Genomic DNA, 18434 nt, shown 5'->3' with positions numbered 1-18434 from the left:
GCTGATTGCTAAATAACTTGTAACTGGGAAGAAACAGACAAAGATCTGTAGCCCTGCTCAAGCCTGACCTGTCCTGCACATGGACAACCTGGGTGCCCGCCATCACAGTCTGTCTCCACTCTTCATTGACAACAGGAAAAAAATGTCAGCCGCACTGCAATTGGCTCTTCTTGAAGTATATTTAATAATCAGTGAATTGACTGCATACAGTGATGTCTCCAACCCAAAACCAACCTTCCTTCATGAATCTCACCACTCCTGGCTTGCTCGCAAGTTAATCACAACACTATAAGGGCTCTCCTACCTCCCCCTCTTTTCTTTTCCAGTGGACACCCCAAACCACCCCATGGGTAGACAACCAACCTTCGGTGGCAGAACCCCATGGACCTCCTTGGGCCACCACAACCAAGGATGTCTTCAACCCAAAACCAACCTTCCTTGACATGTCTCACCAGTCCTGGCTTTCTCACAAGGATAGGGAAAGTCAATTCACTGATTATTAAAAATACTGCAAGAAGAGCTATTTGGAGTGCAGCGGACATTTTTTTCCCATTTGTAATTGGAAAGGACAATGGGGTATGGGATGCTCCAAAACACTTGATGCACAAACTTCCCTATCTCTAGACAGCAGCAATCCACTTGTTCCCTCCCAGCTGAGGACCAGGAGAATTGCTGAGTAAATTAAGCAGAAATAAACTGAAGTAGTCTTGGTTCTTGCAGCTGGGGACCACAAGATACTGCAGTGCAGGGGGCTTGGCTATACTCACAGATCCTGGCAATGATCCCTATCACAGTCCCACTAAGCTGATCACCGCCATTACCAGTATAGCATCTATAGCTGCTTAAATTTGAATATAATTACCATATTTTGTAGACACTATGGCGCAAACCAATCAATATATACTTGTTTGTTTGTTTGTTTTTTTACCAAACACATGTAGCAGAATACATTTTTGTCTAAATTTATGAAGAAATTTGATTTTATCAAATATCTTATAACAGAAAGTAGAAAATATTCTTTTTTTTCCCTAGATAATTCTGTCCTCTTTTTTGTTTATACAATGAAAAATAAAAACCCAGTGGTGATCAAATACCACCAAAAGAAAGCCCTATTTGTGTGATAGGAATTTAATTTGGGTACAGTGTTGCATGACTGAACAATTGCCAGTTAGAGTAGTGCAGTGCTGAATAGAAAAAAAAAAAGCTCTGGTCATTAAGAGTCATGAAGGGTCTTCCAGAGGTCAAGTGGTTAAATGTTTGACGTTAAACATAGAATAATTATATAAATCAGACCGCACACCTACCTCATCCCTCATCTATCATATAAAAAAAATCATAAAAACCAATTGGGACTTTACTGGTACAGAAAGTGCACAACATCATATTGTTGTATAAAACATGTTTATTGAAACGTATCTTCCAACAATTTACCATAAAAACAGTATTTTGGCTAATCAGCCCAATATATCACAGCATTGTATATCAGGAGTACTTTGATGTTTCAATAAACATGTTTTATACAACAGTATGATGTTGTCCACTTTTTGTACCAGTAAAGTCCCATTGGTTTTTATGGTTTTTAATAAAACATATAATAATAATAATAATAATAATAACAATAATAATAACAACAACAACAATAATAATAACAATAACAATAATAATAACAACAACAATATTAATAATAATAACAATAATAATAACAACAACAATATTAATAATAACAATAATAATAATAACAACAACAATATAATAATAATAATAATAATAATAATAACAATAATAATAACAACAACAACAACAACAACAATAATAATAATAACAACAATATTAATAATAATAACAATAATAATAATAACAATAATAATAACAACAACAACAACAACAATAATAATAATAATAATAATAATAATAACAACAATATTAATAATAATAACAATAATAATAATAACAACAACAATATAATAATAATAACAACAACAATAATAATAACAATAATAATAATAACAACAACAATATTAATAATAATAACAATAATAATAATAATATCAAAAACAATAATAATAACAATAATGACAACAATAATAATAAAGAATCATAATAATCCTCAAGCTTGGAACTCCAAAGTTGACAAATTCTCAAATTTTGCTATAAGGGCAAATTATTTGTGAACAGCCAAGATGACTCTTCCAGCTCCTTTGGCAGCTAAATTCGCAGCCCAATTCAGCTTTCTTTGCCGGTTTTGCCGCTCGAGTTAAAATTTACATCAAAGCCCCATCAGCCATATTTATATGGAAAATTAAATTCATATCTGTTGCCGGCTAAACCTCTTTTTTTCCCTTTAATTTACCCCACATTTTAAATAAATTCTATGTCACTACACCGTACATTTATTTTTTTCGAATTTCCATTTCAAGAGCAGAGGCGAGCGTGTCGCGTGACGCTTTGCATCAAAAAGTTTCGCTTAGAAGTGACTTTTTTCCAGAATAAATCTGATGAATGTGACAAAATAATTATTTGAAGCCATTGTTATGCACAACACAAAGATACCTGCATCATAAATAAGCATTAAAAATGGCTCCGGCTTCTAAGTGATTACGATCATTTTGCATAATGTATTTTCTTCCCCGCCGTCATTTACTGCCTGGATTGAAAAGGGGGCCGAAGATGTAATCGCGAGGAGCCACTGAACGTACACCTCAAATCACTCCTGTAAGAAAGATGAAGCCGCGGTCGTGGATCTTTATGAAAACGTGCGGGGTTGTATTTAATGTGATCCCGGTGTCATTTATTAAAAGGGATTTCGGCAGGCAATTTTGTATCCCGGAGCCTGCCTGCTACCCTTTATTATAGACTGGATTATTAAAGAATAATAGCTTTATATAGTGACAGATGGAAGGATGTTAAAGAGGGACAGTCACCAGCTGAACATTCAGTCTTAGGGTTACTTGCACATGGTACTGTTGTTGTTTAAATTCTGTATTCCTGCTGAACGTTCCTACCATTTATTTTGCTTAGATTTACACGTATTTGCCTGCGTTTGCGCGTATATAAGTAAAATAAATTCTAGCTCTCAGAATAGAATTTTAACCTCTTCAAATGATATATGTAAGGGGCATTCTTACTACTAGCCTCCAACGTAAGGAGCATTCTTCCCACTGACCTCCGACGTAAGGAACATTCTTATCACTGGTCACCAATGTAAGGAGCATTCTTCCCAATGACCACCAATGTAAGGAACATTCTTCCCACTGACCACCAATGTAAGGAGCATTCTTCCCACTGACCACCAATGTAAGGAGCATTCTTCCCACTGACCTCCAACATAAGGAGCATTCTTCCCATTGATCACCAATTGAAGGAGCATTCTTCCCACTGGTCACCAATGTAAGGGGCATTCTTCCCACTGACAACCAATGTAAGGAGAATTCTTCCCATTGATCACCAATGTAAGGAGCATTCTTCCCAATGACAACCAATGTAAGGAGCATTCTTCCCACTGACTTCCAACGTAAGGAACATTCTTCCCACTGGTCAACAGTGTAAGGGGCATTCTTCCCACTGACCACCAATGTAAGGAGCGTTCTTCCCACTGACCTCCAACATGAGGAACATTCTTCTCACTGGTCACCGATGTAAGGAGCATTCTTCCCACTGATCATAAATGTGAGGAGCATTCTTCCCACTGACTTCCAACGTAAGGAGCATTCTTCCCACTGACTTCCAACGTAAGCATCATTCTTCCACTGACCATCAATATATGGATCATTCTTTCCACTAACCTCCAATGTAAGGGACATTTTTCCCAATGACCATCACTGGGTCCTTTCCACTGACTGACCACCAATGTAAGGGACACTTTTCCCCCCAAACTCCAATGTAAGGAGCATTCTTCTCAATGACCACCAATGTAAGGGGCTTTCTTCCCTTTGACCACTATTGAACTGCTTTTTGTAAGGGTTCCCTGAGACCTGAAAGTTCTTTCAAAGGTTCCTCTGATGTAAAAAAGGTTGAGAAAGGCTGATCTAACCTTTTTGGCTTATATATATTATTGTATGGAGCATTCTTCTTGCTGACCTCCAATGTAAGAAGCATTCTTCTCAATGACCACCAATGTAATGAGCATTCTTCTCACTGATTACCAATGTAAGAAGCATTCTTTCCAATGACCTCCAATATAAGGGACATTCTTCCTCCTGACCACCAATGTAAGGATCATTCTTCCCTTTGACCACCAATGTAAGGGTCGTTCTTCCCACTGACCACCAATGTAAGGGGAGTTCTTCCCACTGATCACCAATGTAAGGGGCGTTCTTCCTATTGACCACTATTGAATTGGTTTCTGTAAGGGTTCCCTGAGACCTGAAAGTTATTTCAAAGGTTCCTCTGGGGTAGGAAGGTTGAGAAAGGCTGATCTAAAGGTCCAAACATTTAGGCCTATATATACTGTATTATTGTTAAATTTCCTCTGCCTGATGCAGGAGGGCATATAAAGGTCTTCTGCTCCAGGGAAAGTTCTAAAGTTGAAGGCAACAATAAAATGTTCCTAATTCATTTGGTATATCATTCAAGCTTCATTTATTTAACAACACAGACATTACAAAGTGATAATTCCGGCACTTTTAGATTGTTTGAAAACAGGGCTGTAATGTGCGGCTGTGTGTGACAGGTCCTCTTAAAGCGCAGGGTGGCATGTTGCAGGAAAAGTCTGTGGTTGTCTCGATGCTAACGGTGTATTTACGCCGCCGGCCTGGGGCCTGGGGCAGTCTATCATCTCCACTGAACTGTGCCTGGGACGAGATGATGGAAGCAGGCCCGGGGGCAGAGATATTTATATACCAATAAAGCCGAATACAATCTGTTCTTTGTTTAATGTAAACTAACCGGCAGGGAGAAGAGCGCTAATGCACAATGAGGCGATTACCCGAATGTACACTGGACTTTATGTACTGCAAAGTGTCATTACACCGCACACTGTCCGCCTTTCCACAGACGTCTGCACACTGCTGTTAAGTCATGCGGTCATGTGACCCGCTTATGCCTGGGGTTCAAGGCTTTCCAAACTTGCTTAGTGGAAGTTTGAAGTGTGAATTGACCTGGACATAGTTCCCTGCACACCAGCTGAAATATCAGCTAAGGCTGGCAGTGGGAGTGTTTGTATTGGTCCTAAAATAAGGTACCAGGCTAAAGACAGGATAAGAAAAATACAATATATAATTATCCATCCTCTCCTCTCCTCCTCCTCTCCTCTTCCCTTCTCCTTCTCCTCTCCTCTTCTCTCTCCTCTTTCCTCTCCTCTTCTCCTCTTTCTTCTCCTCTCCTCTCCTCCCCTCTTCTCTCCTCTTCCTTCTCCTCTCCTCTTCCCTTCTCCTCTTCTCTCACTTCTCCTCTCCCATTTTCCTCTTTCTCCACTTCCTTCTCCTTCTCTTTCTCCTCTCCTCTTCCTTTTCCTCCCCTCTCCTCTTCCTTCTATTCTCCTGTCCTCTTCCATCTCCTCTCCTCCTCCTGCTCCTCTTCCTTCTCATTCTTCTCTCCTCTCTTTCTGCTCTCTTCTCCTTCTCCTCCTCCTCCTCCTCTCTTCTCCTCCTTCTCCTCTTCCTTCTTCTTCTCCTCTTCCTTCTCCTCTCCTCTTCTATTCTTTCTCCTCTTCTTTCTCCTCTCCTCTTCCTTCTCCTCTCCTCTCCCCTTATCCTTTCCTCGCCTCTTCCCTTCTCCTCTCATTTTCTCCTCATTCTCTGCCTCCTCCTCCTCTCCACTTCATTCTCCTTCCCTCTCCTCCTCTCCTCCTACTCCTCTCTTCTCCTCTCTTCCTCCTTCTCCTTTTCTCTTCACTCTCCTATCCTATTTTCTCCTCCTCCTTCTCCTGTTCCTTCTCCTCTCCTCTCCTCTCCTCCCCTCTTCTTTCTCCTCTCCTCTTCCCTTCTCTCTTTTTCCCTTCCCTTCCCTTCTTCTCTCACCTCTCTTCTCCCCTTCTCCTCCTTCTCCACCTCCTTCTCCTTCTCTTTCTCCTCTCCTCTTCCCTTTCCTCCCCTCTCCTCTTCCTTCTCTTCTCCTGTCCTCTTCCCTCTCCTCTCCTCCTGCTCCTCATTCTTCTCCTTCTCCTCACCTCTCTTTCTGCTCTTTTCTCCTTCTCCTCCTTCTCTCTTCTTCTCCTCCTCCTTCTCCTCCTCTTCCTTCTCCTCTCCTCTTCTATTCTTTCTCCTCTTCTTTCTCCTCTTCTCTTCCTTCTCCTCTCCTCTTCCCTTATCCTTTACTTTCCTTTTCCCTTCTCCTCTCCTCTTCTCCTCCTCTGCCTCCTTCTCCTCTCCACTTCCTTCTCCATCCCTCTCCTCTTCCTTCTCTTCTCTTCTCCTGTCCTCCTTCTTCTCCTTTCCTCTTCTCCTCCTATCCTCTCTTCTCCTCCTCCTTCTCCTCTTCCTTCTCTCCTCTACTCCCTTCCCCTCTTCCTTCTCCTCTTCCCTCTCCTCTCCTCTCCTCTCCCCTCCCCTCCCCTCCCCTCTCCTCTCCTCTCCCCTCCCCTCTCCTCTCCTCTCCTTTTCCCTCTCCTCTCCTTTTTCCTCTCATCTCCTTCTCCTCTCCTCTTCCTTCTCTTCTCCTCCTCTTCCTCCTTATCAAAATATATTGATATTTGCATAACTCCTCCCAAGAGCCAGCCCAAAGCTTGCATCAACGCTGATGGCTCTTGCATGGGTCCTGATTCAGGGTGCTGTGACGTTTTCAGAAAGCTATGTACAGCACCCTGATGGCCCCTCCCACCAGCAATGATCAGCCTACATTGCATAGAGAAGCACAGAGACCCAAGTATGTAATAAAAAACAGAAAGGTTTTAGCTGAAAAATGTAATTATCATGTTGATAAGAGAAGAGGGAGGAACCAGGGAAAGATACATACAAGCAGATAAAACTTTAATTTTATATCACTAATAAACATTTTTTTTTTTGCAGAACCTCGTACATATCATATTAATGAAAAACGCCAGTATAGGAGCTTCTATCAGCAGTACAGATGAACAGCTTGTTACTCAGTGCTCTTGGACCGCTGACCCGATGACATATCGGAACAATTAGGTCTATTGTAGATTAAACTTTGACGAAAGCGACAAGGTTAAAGCTTTTCATAGACCTTTCCTGTCAGATGGAATTATCTCAAATCAGTGCTAATTCACTTCTCTGAGGGGCGCTGATGCATCTACAGAGTGACGGGGTTTCCTTTCAGCTAGAACTTCAGATCCGATCCTTCCATAGGAAATATTCCTTTTCAGCTTTAATTAGATAATTAACATTTCCTCTAAACGTTTTCTTTCTATCTATCCCCTATATTCTACCTATCTATCTATCTATCTATCTATCTATCTATCTATCTATCTATCTATCTATTATCTATCTATCTATCTATCTATCTATCTATCTATCTATTATCTATCTATCTATCTATCTATCTATCTATTATCTATCTATCTATCTATCTATCTATCTATCTATCTATTATCTATCTATCTATCTATCTATCTATCTATCTATCTATTATCTATCTATCTATCTATCTATCTATCTATCTATCTATCTATTATCTATCTATCATCTATCTATCTATCTATCTATCTATCTATCTATCTATCTATCTATTATCTATCTATCCATCCATCCAGTGAATGCAGGGTCCAGGGAGAGCGGATATTGTGAATTCAGGGTCCAGGGAGAGTGGATATAGTGAATGCAGGGTCCGGGGAGAGCGGATACAGTGAATGCAGGGTCCGGGGAGAGCGGATATAGTGAATGCAGGGTCCGGGGAGACCAGATATAGTGAATACAGGGTCCAGGGAGAGTGGATATAGTGAATTCAGGGTCCGGGGAGAGCGGATATAGTGAATGCAGGGTCCGGGGAGAGCGGATACAGTGAATGCAGGATTCCGGGAGAGCGGATATAGTAAATGCAGGGTCCGGGTAGAGCAGATATAGTGAATGCAGGGTCCGGGGAGACTGGATATAGTGAATGCAGGGTCCGGGGAGAGCGGATATAGTGAATGTGGGGTCCAGGGAGAGTGGATACAGTGAATGCAGGATACGGGGAGAGCGGATATAGTGAATGCAGGGTCCGGGGAGACTGGATATAGTGAATGCAGGGTCCGGGGAGAGCGGATATAGTGAATGCAGGGTCCAGGGAGAGCGGATACAGTGAATGCAGGATTCGGGGAGAGCGGATATAGTAAATGCAGGGTCCGGGTAGAGCAGATATAGTGAATGCAGGGTCCGGGGAGACTGGATATAGTGAATGCAGGGTCTGGGGAGAGCGGATATAGTGAATGCAGGGTCCAGGGAGAGTGGATATAGTGAATGCAGGGTCCGGGGAGAGCGGATATAGTGAATGCAGGGTCCGGGGAGAGCGGGTATAGTGAATGCAGGGTCCGGGGAGAGCGGATATAGTGAATGCAGGATTTGGGAAGAGCGGATATAGTGAATGCAGGGTCCGGGGAGAGCGGATATAGTGAATGCAGGGTCCGGGGAGACCGGATATAGTGAATGCAGGGTCCGGGGAGAGCGGGTATAGTGAATGCAGGGTCCGGGGAGAGCGGATATAGTGAATGCAGGGTCTGACGGAGACTGGATATAGTGAATGCAGGGTCCGGGGAGAGCGGATAGAGTGAATGCGGGGTCCGGGGAGAGCGGATACAGTGAATGCAGGATCCGGGGAGAGCGGATATAGTGAATGTAGGGTCCGGGTAGAGCGGATATAGTGAATGCAGGATCCGGGGAGACTGGATATAGTGAATGCAGGGTCTGGGGAGAGCGGATATAGTGAATGCAGAGTCCAAGGAGACCGGATATAGTGAATGCAGGATTTGGGAAGAGCGGATATAGTGAATGCAAGGTCCAGGGAGACCGGATATAGTGAATGCAGGGTCCGGGGAGAGCGGATATAGTGAATGCAGGGTCCGGGGAGAGCGGATATAGTGAATGCAGGGTCCTGGGAGACCAGATATAGTGAATGCGGGGTCCGTGGAGAGCGGATATAGTGAATGCAGGGCCTGGGGAGAGCGGATATAGTGAATGCAGGGTCCGGGGAGACCAGATATAGTGATTTCAGGGTCCGGGGAGAGCAGATATAGTGATTTCAGGGTCCGGGGAGAGCAGATATAGTGAATGCAGGGTCCGGGGAGAGCTGATATAGTGAATGCAGGGTCTGGGGAGAGCGGATATAGTGAATGCAGGGTCTGGGGAGACCGGATATAGTGAATGCAGGGTCTGGGGAGACCAGATATAGTGAATGCAGGGTCTGGGGAGACCGGATATAGTGAATGCAGGGTCCGGGGACAGTGGATGTAGTGAATGCAGGGTCTGGGGAGACCTGGTATAGTGAATGCAGGGTCTGGGGAGACCGGATATAGTGAATGTAGGGTCCGGGGACAGTAGATATAGTGAATGCAGGGTCCGGGGAGAGCGAATATAGTGAATGCGGGGTCCGGGGAAACCAGATATAGTGATTTCAGGGTCCAGGGAGAGCAGATATAGTGAGTGCAGGGTCCGTGGAGAGTAGATATAGTGAATGCAGGGTCCTGGGAGACCAGATATAGTGAATTCGGGGTCCGTGGAGAGCGGATATAGTGAATGCAGGGTCCGGGGAGACCAGATATAGGGAATGCAGGGTCCGGGGAGACCAGATATAGTGAATGCGGGGTCCGTGGAGAACGGATATAGTGAATGCAGGATCCGGGGAGAGCGGATATAGTGAATGCAGGATCCGGGGAGAGCGGATATAGTGAATGCAGGATCCGGGGAGAGCGGATATAGTGAATGCAGGGTCCGTGGAGACCAGATATAGTGAATGCAGGGTCCGGGGTTTAGTAACACTTTAATTCACAAAGCTTTTACACAAGGATAAGGATCTTTAGTTTGACCACGTGACTCTCATTTTACATATCCCATAACTATTAATAAAAAAAACAAAACAGGAAGTTTCCACTTACATTAATCGGGCTTTCATCGTGAGGACCTGGTTGAAACAGCGGATCTTCGTCGCTGGACTCGCGGCTGTCATCTTCGGAAGCTCTCCTGTGCATCACTCGGTGAAAAATTGAGGTCATGGCTATCTCGGCTGCCAAAAAAAGAAAAAAAAAAAAAGATGAGAACTAAAAAAACAAAGTCTTGGGAAGTTCAGCAGGTAGCTGTTTGTTGTGCTGGATGCGCAGGGTAATAAAACATACTCAATCTAGGTCGATTCACACTCAGTATTACACCCACGATCTCTCACCTTGCCTTTCAGCTCTGTTTCAGCTGAATTCTGCCTTCTCGTTGTATCGGCTGTGTGATTCCACATTTTTTTTCTTTTTGGGGCTTTATTCACAGTGGCAACGTGCTGATGCTGTCATGTTCTGGCTGTTTCAAAGCTTTTAGCTGTATAGTACATTTCAACTTACAGAAAAAAAAATTACTATTAGAGGTTTTGTTTACCGATCGCTAAAGGGGGTCAGAGCAATCCTACACTACTGTATAGGTAAAAGCCAAAATCACAATGGGCTTAATGTGTTACATTGATTTTATTTCATGTTATTTTATTTTTCCTTTGTGGCTTTTGTTTTTTTGTAATATTTTGAAACATTATCCGCAAGAGAATTTGTCACAAGGCAAATGACTAAATCAGCTCCATTCGTTTCATGACGAATCGAAATTTCAGATTAAATATTCATTATTCAGAGACACAGATGTATGCGAATCTCTGAATCACAAAGCTAACAAATTTCAATTAATCCAAAATCAATTGTAATGAAAACAATGAATTAATTTGTATTTATTTGTTTCATTTGTTTGAAACTTCAGAGGGTTTTTGTACACTATATTATTATTATTATTACACAGTATTTATATAGCGCCAAACGTTTTCTCAGCGCTGTACATTACAATGGGAGACAAAACATGAGACAGTACAATAACAATACAATGCGATACACGAGGGGTTTGAGGGCCCTGCTCCTTGGAGCTTACAATCTAGGAGGGAGGGGATAGTGGTACAGGAGGAAATGGCTGTGGGGGATGGAGTGGTAGGAGGAGTGGGATAGGAGTGGGGTAGGAGGAGTACTATATTGCCAAAAGTATTGGGCCCGCCCTCCAAATCATTGTATTCAGGTGTTCCAATCCCCTCCCAATCATGTGATTCAGGTGTTCCAATCCCCTCCCAATCATGTGATTCAGGTGTTCCAATCCCCTCCCAATCATGTGATTCAGGTGTTCCAATCCCCTCCCAATCATGTGATTCAGGTGTTCCAATCCCCTCCAAATCATGTGATTCAGGTGTTCCAATCCCCTCCATGGACACAGGTGTATACAATCAAGCCCCTAGGCATGCAGACTGCTTCTACAAACATTGGGGAAAGAATGGGTCACTCTCAGGAGCTCAGTGACTCCAAGCGTGGTTCCGTGATAGGTGGTCACCTGTGCAATAAGTCCATCCGGGACATTTCCTGGCTACTAAATATTCCACGCTCAACTGTTAGTGGGATTATAACAAAGTGGAAGAAACTGGGAACAACAGACACTCAGCCACCAAGTGGTAGGCCACGTCACATGACAGGGCGGGGTCAGCGCATGCTGAAGCGCACAGTGCGCAGAAGTCACCAACTGTCTGCAGAGTCAATAGCTAAAGACCTCCAAACTTGGTGTGGCCTTCAGATGAGCCCAACAACAGTGTGTAGAGAGCTTCATGGAATGGGTTTCCATGGCCGAGCAGCTGCATCCAAGCCCACCATCACCAAGTGCAATGCAAAGCGTCGGATGCCGTGGTGTGGGCCAAACAGTTGTGGACACGTGACCATCACACCTATCCAGGGGCGGACTGACCATTTGGAAACTCGGGCACTGCCCGAGGGCCCGGGGTCAGTAGGGGGCCCCATGACATGCCCCTGGTACCTTTTTCATAGGCTTGTTTGAGTTTGGGCAAGGACACAGGGGTCCCATGATCCCCTATTGCCCGGGGGCTCCATGAGTTGTCAGTCTGCACCTATCAGTTCGTTGAACATCCCATTCCAAGGTCATGGCCATCAACCAACGACTTCCTCTCTAGAGCAATTTTTTTCCATTTTTCACACACATTAAAATCTGCATTTTTGCCTAGAAGGATATTATATATGATCTTGAAAGCAGAGGCCCTGGAGAATAAAATGATGGTATCTGCAATTTTTATACGTTGCGTGATATTTGTGTGTCTATTTACCATGTCTATCTTTCTAGGAGTAAATAACTAACTTTAATTTTAGTGGTCACAAACACAATATAATCCTTGATTTTCTAATAAAAAATTAAAGATGAGGTTGTGTTGAGTAAGTTGATACCAAATATGTCCAGCCTCAAAACTGTATACAGTAAGCCAGCAAAATGGTGGAAAGGTATGGTACCCAAAATTATCAATAGGTGACATTTTTAAAGCGGAACTTCACTCTCTCAATCAACATTGACTCCATTTAATCTGTATGCTGCTACTGTTACTAAAGAGATAGGAACGTTTATCATATTTGATAGTTTTAGTTTTTTTGTACATTTCTTTAGTTACTTTCTGGTTTAGGAATAATGCATCACTTCACCCAGAAAATTGTTGCAATTACAGATGTTTCGACATTCCTGTGTTTATTTCTTTTGTTTGTATTGGTATGACACAAAAAGTGTAGAAACAAAAAGCCAAATCTGACACATTCCACGCAAAACTCCCAAAAATGGACTGGACAAAATTATTGACACTCTCAATTTAATATTTGGTAGCTCACCCCTTGGAAAAATACCTGAAATCAATGGCTTCCTGTAACCATCAATGAGATTCTTCCACCTCTCTAGTGGAATTTTGGATCGCTCTTCTTTCGCCAACTGCTCCAGGTCTCTCAGATTGGAAGGGTATCTTTTCCCAACTGCTCCAGGTCTCTCCGATTGGAAGGGTTCCTTTTCCCAACTGCTGTTCTGAGATCTTTCCACAGGAGCTCTATGGGATGGAGATCTGGACTCATTGATGGCCGGTTCAGTGCTCTCCAGCACTTTGTCTGGAACCATTTCTGGGTGCTTTTTGATGTGTGCTTTGGGTCATTGTCCAGGTGTAAGACCCATGAGCTCTGACGGAGACCCAGCTTTCTGACACCGGACCCTACATTGCACTCCAGAATTCTTTAGTAGTCTTCCGATTTCATAATGCCGTGCTCACAGTCAAGACATCCAGTGCCTGAAGCAGCAAAGAAACCCCAAAACATTAGTGACCAGGGGCGGACTGACCATTTGAAAACTCGGGCACTGCCCGAGGGCCCGGGGTCAGTAGGGGGCCCCATGAGATGCCCCTGGTACCTTTTTCATAGGCTTTTTTGAGTTTGGGCAAGGACACAGGGGCCCCATGATCCCCTATTGCCCGGGGGCCCCATGAGTTGTCAGTCCGCCCCTGTTAGTGACCCCCCCACCATGTGTGACTGAAGGGACTGGATTCTTTTCTTTAAAGGCCTCGTTGCTTTTTCTGAACATAGTAGAATGATGGGCTTTACCAAAAAGCTGCCATTTTGTTTTGTCTTTCCACAGCACATTCTCCTGAAAGGATTTTGGCTTCTTCAGGTAAGTTTTGGCAAACTCCAATCTGGCTTTTTTTTGCTTCTGCGTCAGCAGTGGGGTCCTCCTGGGTCTCCTACCATATCGTCCCTTTTCATTCAGATGGCGACGTATAGTGTGAGTGGACACAGTTGCACCCTGTGCCTGAAGGTCAGCTTGAATTTGTCTGAAAATTTGATAAAGTTCTTTAGCCACCTTTTCATCAATCCTTCGTTGCAATCTTTGATCAATTTTTCTCCTTTGTCCAGGGAGATTAGCTACAGTGCCACGGGCTGTAAACTTTTTGACAATGTTGCGTACAGTGGACACAGGAACGTTAGGATCTGTTAATTGATACAGGTGAGTTTAATTACAAATTACAGGAGCATCACAAATCTTTGATCAGTTTTTCCCCTTTGTCCACGTCCAGGGAGATTAGCTACAGTGCCACTGGTTGTAAACTTTTTGACAATGTTGCGTACAGTGGACACAGGAACATTAAGATCTGTTAATTGATACAGGTGAATTTAATTACAAATTACAGGAGCATCACAAATCTTTGATCAGTTTTTCTCCTTCGTCCACGTCCAGGGAGATTAGCTACAGTGCCACGGGCTGTAAACATTTTGACAATGTTGCGCACAGTGGAAACAGGAACATTAAGATCCGTTAAGTGATACAGGTGAGTTTAATTACAAATTACAGGAGCATCACAAATCTTTGATCAGTTTTTCTCCTTCGGCCAAGTCCAGGGAGATTAGCTACAGTGCCACGGGCTGTAAACATTTTGATAATGTTGTGCACAGTGGAAACAGGAACATTAAGATCTGTTAAGTGATACAGGTGAGTTTAATTACAAATTACAGGAGCATCACAAATCTTTGATCAGTTTTTCTCCTTCGTCCACATCCAGGGAGATTAGCTACAGTGTCACGGGCTGTAAATTTCTTGACAATGTTGCGCACAGTGGAAACAGGAACATTAAGATCTGTTAAGTGATACAGGTGAGTTTAATTACAAATTACAGGAGCATCACAAACCTTTCCGATACCGAGGATCTGTTCCTTTCACTGTGAGGGTCTTATGGAAGGTCTGAAATCCGGTCAAGGGTGTAGCGAGTACCTGAGAAGTACCAAATCCCCATCGGTTTCCAGATGCCCTACAGGATTATCTTTACATGCACAAATTGGTTGTGCGTCTGGTAAGGTCTCTCAACAATGTTGAAGACTTCACAAGTGTCCAGAGACACTATTATCCATGTGCGAAAGCTGAAGATTTTGGACAAGCCTGCAAAATATTTATCCCAGTAGACTTTCCAGGAATAAACCTCCCCTGATCCCTGCCTACCAGGATTGGTGAGCCATTGTCCTTCAGAGACACCTTGGCTGAGTAGGGGAAATAGGAGCCCCACAAGGAGATCCATTGAAGGAAGGAAGCTGCTGGCCTATATGAATTAAGGATCCAGGGTGATCCTGCAAGCCTGTTGGCCCCTAGGGGTCACTGGGAGGAGGTGAGGAGGCAATTTAGCCACCATTAGGAGAAGATTTTGGCACAATCATGAATTGGTTAATAACCACTACAAATTGCATGATTATGTTTATCACCAGAAGGAAATTGTTCTAATTGATTTTTGAAAGAGTGGACACTTTTTTGCACTATTTTGGCACTATAGCACTTTTATCCGTATAAAGGTTGTATTATAACCTGGTCATTATTTTACCCAGTAGGTGTGTGAGCACGATATTTAATTTTTTACACACTTGGTTTATTTATTCAGAGTATGACCACTTATGTTTAACATGGTACACAATTATTTATTATAAGTTGACATTATTTATCTATTTTTATTATTACTACAAGGTGTTTTTGATTGTATGAAATTTTTGATTATTTTTTATGTATTATATGAATTGGTCACTTATTTATATTTATTATTTATTTATTTTGAGTGCTACACTATTTATTTATGTAATTTACACTGTGTTAGGTATCAGTAGGTGAGTGTTGGCAGCTTAAGGTTAGTTTTTTCCATTTTTAGCGCAGGAGGATCTCTGATTACAAATCTTTGATCAGTTTCTCTCCTTCATCCACGTCCAGGGAGATTAGCTACAGTACCACGGGCTGTAAACATTTTAACAATGTTGCGCACAGTGGACACAGGAACATTAAGATCCGTTAAGTGATACAGGTGAGTTTAATTACAAATTACAGGAGCATCACAAACCTGGAATGCAATTATTTCTTACAATTTTGAGAAGGTGCCCATCATTTTGTCTGGTCTATTTGTGGAGTTTTTGGGTGGAATGTGTCAGAATTGGCTTTTTGTTTCTCACTTTTTGTGTCATACCAATACAAACAAAAGAGATAAACATGAGAATGGCAAAACATTTGTAATTGCCTTTTCTGACAGAAATGCAAGGGTGCCAATAGTTTTGGCCATGACTATATATATATATATATATATATATATATATATATATAAATATATACTTAGTATCTATATTACTATCCTTAAGACTTCAGATTACATTTATGAAGTCATTCAATATAATCGTTGAACTCCTCGTGTCCTTTTTTTTATTTGCTTTTCCTAGCAATAGCTGAATATTATGTTCTTAGCATTTTCCTGGGCGCCGAGGAGAACATGAGCAATGAAACAGATTGGAACAAAACGTCTTTCCGCACAAGCTTATGGTAATTTGGCTTGTTGCAATTTTTGCTGCCGAGACAGGCCCGGTCATGACTGAGCAGATACATCATTACCTTTTGTAAACAGACGGCTCCTCACGCCATCGAGCAGAATCAATACGAGATAAAAATCTCCTGCAATACAATGGAAACGGACAGGCGTCGAATGCCGCGCGGGGTTCTGCACGGACGCAATGACATGTCGCGGCTCTTATGAAACAATAACGGCGTAGGGGAACGGAAACACTAACACAAATGGTGAGATTACACAATAATATTTTCTTATCTGGAATAATCCCTTGTCAAACACTATGAATTATTCAGTAATCCTATAAAAACTCAAACGACTTCTGCAGAGAGCTCGTTTAGGCAAATAATTGCCATGTAGGAAGTGGCTTTACTTTTCCTGGGTGGCGCTGGAAATACGGAACATAGGGGAGCTGGGATGTATAAAGGAGCACATGTTTGGAGCTGTTGTGATAGCCATGATGAGGAATTAAAGTTCAACTTTCATTTAATAATCCTCCGTAGCCTCCCTAGCGGTCTGATTATGTCCATATTTCTGTGCTCAAAGCGGTACATTTTTTTGCATGGAAATATGTATTTTTTTTATTGTAGGCTGTAATTTTTAGGAATAACTCACTGAAATCTGTCCGAACAAGAGTCTAGTAAACATCCCGGGTATGTTAAAATTTTAAACACGAAATCATAAATTATAATTTAATAAATAATCCTGAAAAATAATAATATAATAATAATACATTTTATTCAATAATATAATCAAACCAAAAACACTGAAATTTGAAATCGACCGCCAAGTTCTCACATTGCTGAGCAAAGTCGCAAAATCATTTTCAGTGTCTGATGAGGAATTTCCCCCACGAATCATTATCACTCAATTCTGCAAGTGGTTCTGATTTACTATCGCTGTTCTCTAGCCGGTCTAAAACCGCGTCTGACCTAAAGGGACGCTTCTTGGACGCCATGGACGTTTCTCAGTTTCCAGGCAGAAAGAACAGTAAAAATGCAGGCAGGGCGCCGGACAAAGCACTCGGGACACAATGTATGTGAAATGGTTTGATACAGGAATGTTATACTATGTGATTTTAGTGTATTTAGTGAATGTCACTTTTACAACTTTCAAATTTCCTGCTGGTTCCATCCCCCATACGTCCCGACACTCGCAGGGGACGGAACCCGGAAGACAGATGCCGGCATCGGCCGGAGGACATTGCCGGGGACACTGCAGGATGGACATCACAGGAGCGCAGGACAAGGTAAGTACAGAAGAGATCCCGGAGCAACGCTGCAGTGTATTCCCGAGTGTAGCTTGGGGTTACCGATTGTGGTGCTGAAACTTTACCCCGAGCTACACTCGGGAATACCGCCAGGGAGGTTAAAAAAGTCATTTTAACATATATTTTTACATCTATTTGCAAAAGTATTCCAAAAAATGTAGAGTAAATGTATTATTTAAAGACATAGAGTATACTTGAAAATGTTTTCAACCCTGTTGCTGTGCAGAAGACAAAGCAAAGGCATACCTGTTGATTTAAATTTTTTTAACCATTTTGTGTTGTTTTCTTTTTGTAGAAAAACCCAAAACAATAAAATCTACAAAAGTAAAAGTTAAAAAATAAAAAATATATATATATATAAAAAAAAAACAGCATGCACATACAAAGACATATTGGTTGCTTTAATTTTTTTTTACTTTTTTGTTTTCTTTTCTTTGACCTAAAGGGACCCTTTTTGGACGCCATGGACGTTTCTCAGTTTCCAGGCAGAAAGAACAGTAACAATGCAGGCAGGGCTCCGGACAAAATGTATGTGAAATGGTTTGATACAGGAATGTTACACTATGTGATTTCAGTGTATTTAGTGAATGTCACTTTTACAATTTTCAAATTTCCTGCCAGTTCCATCCCCCCGTATGTCCCGGCGTCGCAGGGAACGGAACCCGGAAGACAGATGCCGGCATCGGCCGGAGGACATTACAGGGGACACTGCGGGGGGGACATCGCGGGAGCGCAGGACAAGGTAAGTGAAGAAGAGATCCCGGAGCAACGCTGCAGTGTATTCCCGAGTGTAGCTCGGGGGGGTTACCGCTTGTGGTGCTGAAACTTTACCCCGAGCTACACTTGGGAATACCGCCAGGGGGGTTAATAATCACAAACAGTGGCGTCACTGGGGGGGGGGGGC

At 42.5% G+C, this 18434-nt stretch overlaps 1 protein-coding gene across 1 annotated transcript in view; it reads right to left on the bottom strand.

Moving 5' to 3' along the window:
* The window catches only part of LOC149435087 (ninjurin-2-like), a 118638-nt gene extending 108477 nt beyond the window's left edge, over positions 1-10161 (bottom strand). The window contains exon 1 of the mRNA XM_089663019.1: positions 9965-10161. Within this exon, the coding sequence (XP_089519145.1) occupies positions 9965-10081 (117 nt within the window). The 5' untranslated portion in view covers positions 10082-10161. The remainder of the gene's footprint in view (positions 1-9964) is intronic.
* Positions 10162-18434: the final 8273 nt, after the last annotated feature.

Source organism: Staurois parvus, unplaced genomic scaffold, assembly GCF_062004578.1.
Source record: "Staurois parvus isolate SC_StPar_1 unplaced genomic scaffold, SC_StPar_1.0 ptg001614l, whole genome shotgun sequence".
In the NCBI taxonomy this organism is placed as follows: domain Eukaryota; kingdom Metazoa; phylum Chordata; class Amphibia; order Anura; family Ranidae; genus Staurois; species Staurois parvus.
This window is presented reverse-complemented; position numbering and strand designations above follow the sequence as displayed.